The following is an 11,656-nucleotide window of genomic DNA, read 5'->3' as shown; positions in this document are numbered from 1 at the left end:
TTCCTTCATCAACTCCCCCCCCCCCCCCCAGGAAACACTCACACTCACATAATCCCATGATTTTTTTTTTGTTACATTTGTACCCCGCGCTTTCCCACTCATGGCAGGCTCAATGCGGCTTACATGGGGCAATGGAGGTTTATGTGACTTGCACAGAGTCACAAGGAGCTGCCTGTGCCTGAAGTGGGAATCGAACTCAGTTCCTCAGTTCCCCAGGACCAAAGTCCACCACCCTAACCACTAGGCCACTCCTCCACTGTGTCCCCCCTCACTTTCTCAATTCTTTTACCATCTTGTCCATACAGCAATCCTGTGCTCACCCTTCCTTTGTCACTGCAGGAGTTGGAGAAACTGCTTCCCTACTTACATAGTAACATAGTAGATGACGGCAGAAAAAGACCTGCATGGTCCATCCAGTCTGCCCAAGACAAACTCATATGTGTATACCTTACCTTGAATTTGTACCTGTCCTTTTCAGGGCACAGACCATATAAGTCTGCTCAGCAGTATTTCCCGCCTCCCAAACACCAGTCCCGCCTCCCATCCCGGCTCTGGTACAGACCGTATAAGTCTGCCCTCCCCTATCCTCGCCTTCCAACCACCAACCCCTCTTCCCCCCACCTGCTCCGCCACCCAATTTCAGCTAAGCTTCTGAGGATCCATTCCTTCTGCTGCTGATTGGCTTAATCTGTTGGCCAGGACCAATCGAAGACAGGCAAGACACGCGCTCACACTACCGCAGGCCACTTTTCACCACAGCTTATTAAAAGGATCCCTAGGTCAGTGACAGCCACAGGTGGGCCAGGGCCCACCCACTTAGGGCTCAGGCCCACCCAACAGTAGCACATGTTTAACGGTAGCTGGTGGGATCCCAAGCTCTACCAGCTGAAGACTTCCCCCTAATGGTAACGAAAACACTACTCTCCAAGATACCGGCACCTGCGCATGCTGAGTTTTCAGTGCATGCCTGCTGCAGACTGCCAAGGTGGAAAGAAGCATTTTCCTGCCAGCTGAGATATTTTTTGGGTGGGGGGGGGGGGGGAGGAAGAACATTTGGTGCCCACTCACTTCTTGCCTAGACCCACCCAAAATCTGTTGTTTGGCTATGCCCCTGCCCTAGATTCTGAAATAGCGACCTACACTTGGATGTGTTCTTTGTCACGTTGCTCCCACTGATGTCTTGGATGTCACCAGTTGTAAAATGGCTGCTCCTGCTGCTCGTAACTGTACATTAGCAGACAGAGGAGCCAACTTTTCAGAATTATTGGGGGTGCTAAGCCCAATGGAATTAACCCCTCCCTGAATACATAAAAGGAATTCTCTCAAAATCAGGGGTGCTCAAGCGCCCACAAGGCTGGCTCCTATGTTGGCGGATCCTTTTCTAAAATACTACCAGAATTTGACACATCTGACCTGGATGTCTTAATTCCCAGTTTTTATCTTGTATGTAAACCCTGCCTTATAGCGTAAGCTTTCTTAGAGACAAACTGCAGCAGAACGAGAAACTGAGCTAGAAAATCTTGCAAAATCACACAACTTCACAAACTGCAAAGAAGTGTGAGGCCTACAAAATTAGCAATTTTATTAAAACAATATTTTTTCATGGCTTTTCTATTTTTTATATAAATAGGGGAAAAAGGGGGAAGCAGTCACAAGTGGCAATACATACTCAAACGTGACAAATCAATTAAGTTCAAAAAACACCGAAACACGAAGATGATCCAGATAAAATTTACATTGGGCTATGGGATCTCTTATAGCTCCAGCTATTTCAGATCCAAGCTCCTTTTCAATTCATCAATCACGTGCTTCCAAGTGAACGGTGCTCAATTCAGTTTTTGTACATTTTTACTTTACTTTATCCATTGCTTTATCCCAAACTTTATTCAAAATACCAAAACATGCCTTTTTGTGTATACCATATCTACGTCTATATCTATCTATAATTATGGTATAGATTTAGAATACTTTAGTACGTTGAAGTCACCTTGAAAGAAATGCCAAAATCTATTAAACTATTTTATGCAACAAATATGCAGTAATGGAACTTTTCAACCTGGTTCAATATCCTTGTGGTTGATGATTCAAAACCTCTGATTCCCAAACAAATTATAGCATTAAAAAAGATACTTCACCAACACAACGATATATAAATGCAAATTTGTTTATTCATCTACTTTTCATATCATATAGATCTGAATATCACATGACTGAAAAACTCGATAAATCACACTACTCATACTCACTCAACACACATTCTTGCCCATATATTCATCCAACTATTCACACCTGTCTTAAATCATTGACCAACTGTTTCATCTTCAATATTGTATCATATCGGGTTACACCAAAACACTGTGAACAATATTAAATCAATACACTCTTATAGTTCTAAACCCCACCAAACATTAAATTCATGCAGAGTCACTACTATTCACGTCTCTTTGTGTAGTGTTACCGCTTCTCGTTATTCATCCATATCCATATACACTGCAGAATGTTCCTGAAGTCGGTGTGGGTTCAATAGTTCAATCAGGCACATATGTACCAGTTCCTTCAGGTTTTAGTGGAATTATATATGTTCTTTTCTGATGTTCACCAATCACAGCATTTATGGTAGTAAACCCGCCAATTCGCTTGTGTAGTTGTGTAGCATTAAAAGATGACAGGAAGTTTTATTTGACCTCTTCAACTTGGTGTTGAGTAAAATTTATTAGCAACATAAATAACAACATAGTTTATCTACAGATTATTATTAATTTTTTATTTTCCTTTTTAAGGGTTCCTTTTACTGAACTGCATTAGATGAAATGCACGCAGCTTAAAATGGCATACCGCGTGATGCGTTCAGGCATCGTACAGTAAGTGCCAAATGTGTATGTACTAACTGCACACTAAAAATGTTAACTTTTTTTTTTGAGGGGATGCATCTGGGGAGCAGAGAGTCAGAATTCCTATGCTAATTAGTGCATTGTGGGGCCCTTTTACAAAGGTGCACCAAAAAGTAGCCTGCGGTAGTGTGGGTGCGTGTATTGGACGGTCGATGGACCATTTCTCCAGCGTGTCTGGGGAAAAAAGGGGGGGGGGTTGGGCCAAGAAATGGATGTGCGGCAAAATGAAAACCAGCGCGCACCTATTTACAGCCTGAGCCCTTAATGCCACTCATTCGCAGCGGTAAGGGCTCACTCATTACCATGTAGTAACTGTCCAGTGCACGCCAACTGCTGATTACCACCGGGAACTCCCCCATGGAAGAAAATAGAAAATTATTTTCTACCGTTTGCTTTCAGCATGCACCATACTTGGAAGTACCTCCAGGTGCACGTGCCAGCTGGGCGGTAATGTCGATCCTTAAGCGTCTTTGTAAAAGAGTCCCTCCATTACCACATACTAACTGATTAGCGCAAGAATGGTGTGTGAGCCCTTATGGTCTACAAAATGGGTGGCGGTATATACATACCTGCACCTTCCCAATTGCAAAGGACTAAAGTACAAAACCTACCATGCATCTAACTTCCCCTACCTGGGATCCCAACTCTGGAATGCTCTACCCAGATACATTCGGTCAGTCAATGAATATCTTCCCTTTAGGAAACTATTGAAAACCCATCTATTCAAACAGGTTTACCCGAATGACTTGCCCTACCATAAGCAAACATAAGCAACCCATCTATTTACCGATTCAACTAATCATTAACAACAATGACTCAGAAAATATCTCCTACCAACCTTCTTATCCTCCATGCTCTTCCCAACTTCTTCTTTATCGCTCCACCTCCTTACCTATCCCTATCCTTTCTCTCATACCTCTTCTATCCCATTTACTTCTTGTTCATTTGTCCTATCACATACCTCCTTTGTTGATTCTGATACTACAGATTGTATTCTCTTGTTACTATATAAGCTGCATTGAGCCTGCGATGAGTGGGAAAGCGTGGGGTACAAATGTAATAAATAAATAAATAAATATGTGCTAATTTTTGTTAATGGCAATATTAGTGCATGAACTAAATCTTCGATTGGACGATGAGTCTCCTCAAAGGGCAATACCAAATCATATATTAGGAAAACTCAATATACAGTAAGCAAACCCAGTATAGGAGGAAAATGAATTCTACAAAAGGAGGAAAAAGCCTGAAGTAGCTCCTTCCCATACACAGCTGTGTTAAGGGAGCTGGGACTGCTTCATCATAGGCAAAAAAAACTTCCTGTATTGTGATACGTGATAGCCTACTTTAGCTAGTTTCAAAAGTTTAAATGTTCATATTAGCTTGGGCTGTTAAATCTCGCCGTTCTTCTTTCTGATTATTTCAAATTATTTAATGACCATGGTCATTAGTGTGCATGGTCATTAATACAAGAAATAGAAAAAGGCCATTTTTAAGGATTCAGAAAAAATGGCCTTAGCATGTGGGGTACACTAAGGCCACTTTTCACAGCTTAATAAGAGGACCCCTAAGACTGGTGATGTCATTTCAGTATGCCTACCTAGCCACACAAATAGAACTATGATGTTTGAAAGGTATAACTGGAATTGCAATTTCATCAATCAGAGATGGGATTTTGTTATTCAGTTTCAAATCTTATTCCTCGGCATCCAATACCACATTACCAAAAGTGCAGTCTGTGTATCATAGTTTTTATTTCTCTGTTGTAGCTTTTACACCTAGGTTGAACATTTTTTAATGATAGCTTATGTATGATATTTGTCTTATGAACAATGATGTCTGCTTCACTGATTAATGATGACATTTTACTATTGTACTTTTTGTGTATGATAGACTTAATTTGTTGTGTGCTGTTGTGAACTGTGAAACAATACAAAAGAATAATAAATAACAGGGTCATTTAGAACCAGCATGTACTACAACAGGGCTCATTGCAAAAAATGGGCCTTATAGTAGATGACATGTGTTAATTGCATTACATTATACCAATTGTTTGTAAGTGACCCTTAAATCAGAGCTTCCCAAACTGTAAGCAGGGCCACCGAGAGACTGAGCCGGGTCCAGGGCAGGACCGCCACGCCCCCCAAGATCATTGCCACTACCGCCCCCCCCCCCCCCACGATCGTTGCTGCTGCCAACCAGCATTGCTGCCCCCCCCCCCCCGGATCACCACAACTGCAATGCAAATACCTTGGCTGTTGGGGACCCTGAGGCCCCACCAGCAGAAGAGGTCTTCTTCCAGTGCTGCTCTTCACGCTGCCCATTTTTCTTTCAGCACATGCATGGTCTGCGATGAAAAGCAGCCACTTAGCAAGCAATGGGCAGAGAGAAGAGCAGTGCTGGAGGAAGACCTGCAGTGTCTGCTCCTCCAGGTCCTCCCAGCCTCCAAGGAGGGCCCGGCGCCAGAGTTTTCTCTTTCCTGCTCCTGTTGGGACATGATCACCCGTGTCCCGTGAGGAGCAGGAGAGAGAGAGAGACCCCAGCGCTGGGCCCCCCTTGAGTCACAACCACCTGCATTTGAGGTTGCAACCTGGGTGGGCACTCCATAGAGAGAGACATCATTGACTCACGCCTCCAGGCGGTGACACGCATTCTGTGACAGCAGTAATGAGATCATGGCTATAGAATGTTTGATTAGCACTGCCCTAAATAATAATAAGGTGCACCACTCCATTTCTGAGTGGTCATCTTTTACTCTTCTGCTCTCAGTTCATCCACAGAGATAGACATATCAAGACTTGGACATTTGAATAGTTATTTATTGAGAAGCCACAGTTCTCACACTTTTACAACTGTAGGCTTTTGTAGGGCATAAAGCAAGATGGAGCCACTATTTTACACAGAAAGAAAAATATTCTGGGTGGGTGGGTGGGGGAACCCTGGGCACATGCAGTAACTGGTTAAAATGCAATGTACATGGCATATATAAAAACAGCTGTGTAACAGAAAATAATGTAAATCAAGGTTACAATCTACAGAAATAAATATTGTATAGTATTATAAACACTGTTCATTGTCTAAGGTTGTTATTAAAGTTGTCTTTTTTACATATACGGTTATTAAAACTTAAAGAAAAGGTTAACATTGAAAAGGGTAGACATCAACAGAAAAGATTGCTTTCACTGTAACCTTGTTCTTTGAGAATGTGTTAAGAGTAAACCGTTGTGGTTCTTTAAGACATGAATCCATTCATACAGCATGTAGCCTCTATGTCATTGAATGGTAGGTTTGAGTAAAAGTGTATGACTTATTAACATGAATTCAGAATGACTGGTTGATCTTCAACGAGTTAAAGAATAAAAACTCATTGATCATAGCCCAAGTTTTTTTTAAACAAAGCTGTATTATTTGTTTGAAGCAGCCGGCATCCACACAAGAAGGGCAATAAAAATGAAAAGTACTGGATTCACTCGTCTTCACAACATGTTACCATCAATGTATATACAGTACAGTAATGAAGCATTGTACAAGTGTTTATAACAGGGACATACCTAGCATGTTTTCTCTATATTTTCAATTAACAGTATTAAACAATGGCGCTCCATATTGCTTATGAACATATAGATTCAAAATTAGGAAACTGATGAGTCAAATAGAAGTGCTAATCTCATTACCACACATCTAAAATGGCCGTCAAATTGGTAAAATTTGTATGGGCATTCAGAGTGAGTTGACAGAAAATTCCCTAACGTGGCTAACTGATTAACAGATTAGATACATGCACTGGTTGCTGGGCTACAGTCAAGTGGGCCTCTAGAACAAAATATTTAATCGTCCTCATCGTCTTCTTCATCACTGTCCTTCATTGTTATTCCTTGAAGGCCTCCACCTTCACTAACGGAGGCTGTGGCTTCTTCTACAGTAAGCCGGTTTCTAATTGTTTCATATGTTTTGCTGTTTAAAGTCGAGTCCAGTACACCTTGCAATCGAAAATCTCTGTAGGTTTTCTAGGAAAAGAGCAAACACATACACAGGGTGAAATACGAGCAATGCAGCAAGCTAGGCTGTAATACCATTCATGAATTAAGTGGTAGTCTCCACAATACTGGTTTCAGTCATGAGATACATATCTGCACTTTTCCGAATCCAATGTCCTAAGGCATATAAATAGTTAGAGAATCTAAGTACGTCAGTAGAACAATGGAATTACCTGTGAGAGCTGGCTGCAACTTTCAAAGCTCATTGGCTGAGGAGAAGGTTTTGTTTTATACTTTATTGTAACCCATCTACCATACAACTATATTATCACCTTTCTTGTTTAGTACTAGAGTGGAAGTACATGTCATACTGGGACAGACCAAAGGCCCATCAAGCCCAGCATCCTGTTTACAACAGTGGCCAATCCGGGTCCCAAGTACCTAGCAAGATCGCAAAACAGTACAATACATTTTATGCTGCTTATTCTAGAAATAAGCTGTAGATTTTCCCCAAATCCATTTTAATAATGGTCTATGGACTTTTCCTTTAGGAAGCCATCCAAACCTTTTGTAAACCCCGCTAAGCTAACTGCTTTTACTACATTATCTGGCAACAAATTCCAGTGTTTAATTACACATTGAGTGAAGCAATATTTTCTCCAATTCGTTTTAAATTTACTACTTTCTAGTCTAACGGTTAAAATATGTGCTGAGAACCAGGGACACCAGGGTTCAAATCCTATTGCTTTTCCTTGTGTTCTTGGCAAGTCACTTAACTGTCCATTGCCTTATGTGCAATCTTAGATCCTAGGAAAGTACCTACGTACCTGAATGTAACTCGCCTTGACCTATTACTGAAAAAGGTGTGAACTAAATCCAAAATCCCTTATCATTTGGTTTTACATCTTGACCCTTCTGTATAATTTGCCTTATGCTACCCAATGCAATCATTATTGAATGCCTTTTTCAGGTTGTCTATGCAGTGTTGCCCCAGCTAGAAATGAATCCTGAAAGTCTATAGCATTATATAAAATTTAAACGATGTGCTTAATGGTGCATGCAGAGACCTCTTGGTCCAGTACAAAATTAGAAGAACATTTAAGTATTAAACACTCTCTGAAACAGGGACCCTACTGTGTCAATTCAGTGTGCAGCACCAAGCAGATTGCTGTCGCTTTATAAATTATTAATGTTATTAAGATTAAAGAAACTCACAGCTTTACATAGCTTCCAACACAGAAAGCAAATGACAACAAAGGGCTTAACCTACTTAATGCTACATTATTCCCATCATTAGCCTCAGGTTTAGCACAACAGAAATGATATGATGTGTTACAGCCTTACATTCAGTGACTCCATGGATAATTTCATTGTTTAAGTCACAAACCCTTCTTTCTGAGTTATGAAAAATATTAGTGGAGGTCTACAATTAAACACTTTGTATTTCCCTAAGAATGAATATTGCTGCCAAATATAAAATGAAACACAGACAATAGAGGCTCGGTGTTTAGGGTCCTTTTGTGCACAAGAAATCTCAAGAAAGATTTAATTGCTTAATAGATTACTTTGAAAAGAAAATGTCTATAATGGAACCTTAGGGCTCCATAAACTAACCTGCAAAAGTGTTCATGGGTTAGTAGCTATTTCTGCAAATTTCAACTAAGAGATGCAAATGAGTTCTTGGCTCACAAACATCCTTAGCCTAACTTCGCAAGGAATTTCTCACCCGCTGCCACAGTAAGGAATTTCATGATTCTGAGCTGTGGAAATGCATGAGAAATTAAAGAAAAAAAATGCTCCTTTGTGCACTGGCCAATGAAAGATAAAAAGTCCACTGACCTGAACTGGAGGTCCCCCAGAACTACTCTCTTCTGGCCCAGTGGGCCTGACGATTCTCTCCCCAGCTCCAATGCCCATGTTTGAATGTAATGGACAAGATATCCCCTTGACAAAAGACTAATTTAAGCTAAGTGCTTTTTGAAGTACTAACCTGTACTAAATGTTTGTGCTTGAAAGCTGCAATACAACTGAGTATTTGAAGGTTGCATGAAACTTCTTAAAAAATATAAAACATATATAAAAAGAAAAAATTAATGAAAAATCAGACCAGTGACGATTGGAGAGTGGTGAAAAAAAAAAAAAATGATATGTGCACCATGACTCTGTTAAACTGAGGTCTTCTGAAGAAAGTAGATATTTATAAGTGTCAATATCAGAAGCCCGAAAATATAAAGTTTACATTTACAAAGTATTAGTAGAGGGACTTGTGCTAAACATACGAACGTACAGTGCGTGACTTGAACGTAACCATAGTAAATCTATTACATTGTGCATAACATTACAATGTTATGCACAATGTAATAGATTTACTATGGTTACGTTCAAGTCATTAACTGACCTCATTTCTGAGTATGGCACCATCAGGGCAGGAGTAACTAGGAATCTCTCCTGCCCCACTGGGATCCTGAGGCTTGGATAAAAATCAAGGAATAGGAGAGATGGGGACTTTATTAAAAATTTGGGCTGTATGGGTTTAATTGGTTGGAGAGGGCTGGTTGCTAGCTTTAAGCTCATCAGACATTTTCTAAGATCTACCTTTCGCTCTCTCTGCTATGCTTACATGATGCAAGCCAATGTACTTGCTACACTCTCGAAAATATCTTTGCTGGTCCCACAACAGTCTCAACTTGACTGGTTACAGGCCAATTTTTAACACATTCTTTACGGCGTTCACGTTCAAATTATTTGAGGCTTGAGCAACCATATAAAGCAAACACAACTATGAACAGTGGTTTGGAGGTTAGTGGGGTAGAGGGTGGCTGGGGCACTGCTGTACTAGTTTCTTTCTTTATTTAAAAGATTTGTAGACCACCTATCAACTTGGTGGTTTCCAATTAAAAACATGCACAAACAAAAATAAAAATGAACACACAAAACTATAAAAATAAATCTCTTCATAGCATCACATGACTACTACAGCTGCTTCAAAAAACTGCTGTCACAAATAGGCGGGTCTTTAAAGTTTTGTTAAACTGTGTCAGGCTGCCGCAATGGCGGAATTGGTCAGGAAGTGCATTGGTAATAAAATTGCAGCCGGCCCAAAGGCTAAAGCCCGTGTATCCAGGGCCGGCCCAAGCTAAGATGCTGCCTGAGGCAGAGCTCAAGTGCCATGCCGCCCCCCTCGGGCTGAAATGCTGCCCCTTCCGGGCGTTTTACCTTGTCACGGTGATTAAGGATGTTGGGGATCTGCTGGTATACTTCATCATCAGAAATGACAGTATAGTTGTTACATCTTAGTTGCTTGGAAAACACATTCTGTGGTCTGAAATCATCCCTTGTCATCAGTAGAAACACTCATGTGCTCCAGGACAAAGGGCAGTGAAGGTCAACAGGCAGATGGTAAAATTTGTATACTAACAAAAATGTGGAAGGCGGTGGAGCAAGAGCGTAGCCAGGCGGCATATTTAGGGTGGGCCTGAGCCCAAAGAGGGTGGGCCAAAAAACTCATCTCTTCTCCACCCTCCTCCGGTGCTCTCCCCACTCTCCTCGGCCCTCACTGGTGTTAATTCCCCCCTAATCAAACCAAAAGAAATACCTGAGCTTGTGGGGATCCGCAAGCCCCGCCACCTGAAGACCACCTTCCAGCAGAATGAACACTTACACCCTGCGCAGCTGGTGGTAACGTCGCAGAGAGCTGCTGACATGGCCAGGCTCTGCGTAAGCATGCAAACTCAGCGACACTGCTGTTTGACTAGGGTGTAAGTGCTCTTTCTGCAGGGAGGAGATCTTTGTCTGGCGGGACTTACGGATCCCCGCCAGCCTCGCCTACGGAGCACTGATTTTGGGTGGGCCTGACCCCAAAGTGGGTGGGCCCCAGCCCACCCAGGCCCACCCATGGCTACGCCACTGCAGTGGAGTACTTACTTATCCAGAATACACAGACATATCTCTTTCACCGATCAAAAGGCAGTTCAAACAAGTAACAATGTTTTACACTTAAATATAAATACAAAGAGGAAAAAGCCTCAGTTGACCCCTGCTATGTCACAGTTATAGCTATTAGGGGTTCCATTGTCTATCATTGGCATAAAAAAAACCTCTCTGTTTTTTTATTTATAAAAACATATTCTGCTCTCTTTTGTAAATTATTTCTCAGAAATATCAGTACTTATAAGTTTTCCAACCACCTCAATAGTCCGACGGTGGCCAATGTTTCGTTCTCTGCTTCAAGGACTTCTGGCAATTGATCAGCAGGGACTAACTTTTCAATGACTTAGGGAGCTCTACTCAATCTCGCTCTCACCAGTGTATCCCTGAAGCAGAGAACGAAACGCTGGTGAGAGCGAGATTGAATAGAGCTCCCTAAGTCATTGAAAAGTTAGTCTCTGCTGATCAATTGCCAGAAGTCCTTGAAGCAGAGAACGAAACGTTGGCCACCATCGGACTATTGAGGTGGTTGGAAAACTTATAAGTACTGATATTTCTGAGAAATAATTTACAAAAGAGAGCAGAATATGTTTTTGAACAGAGGTTTTTTATGCCAATGATAGACAATGGAACCCCTAATAGCTATAACTATGTGAAATAGCAGGGGTCGACTTAGGTTTACTCCTCTTTGTTGTTATATATAAGTATAAAACATTGTTGCTTGTTTGAACTGCCTTTTGATCGGTGATGAAGTTTGTTTACTGACATGATAGTTTGGATATCAGACATAGGAGCAGAGAAAATTAAGGGGCTCTTTTTACAAAGGCTTGTAAAGGCCTACACACGTCCAGCGAATGCCAAATC

At 41.3% G+C, this 11,656-nt stretch overlaps 1 protein-coding gene across 1 annotated transcript in view; it reads right to left on the bottom strand.

Moving 5' to 3' along the window:
• Positions 1 to 5,783: 5,783 nt before the first annotated feature.
• The window catches only part of CADPS (calcium dependent secretion activator), a 520,576-nt gene continuing 514,703 nt past the window's right edge, over positions 5,784 to 11,656 (bottom strand). Inside the window, 1 exon segment of the mRNA XM_030208035.1 lies at positions 5,784 to 6,895. Within this exon segment, the coding sequence (XP_030063895.1) occupies positions 6,716 to 6,895 (180 nt within the window). The 3' untranslated portion in view covers positions 5,784 to 6,715.

Source organism: Microcaecilia unicolor, chromosome 6 (genome assembly GCF_901765095.1).
Source record: "Microcaecilia unicolor chromosome 6, aMicUni1.1, whole genome shotgun sequence".
Classification (NCBI taxonomy): Eukaryota; Metazoa; Chordata; class Amphibia; order Gymnophiona; family Siphonopidae; genus Microcaecilia; species Microcaecilia unicolor.
This window is presented reverse-complemented; position numbering and strand designations above follow the sequence as displayed.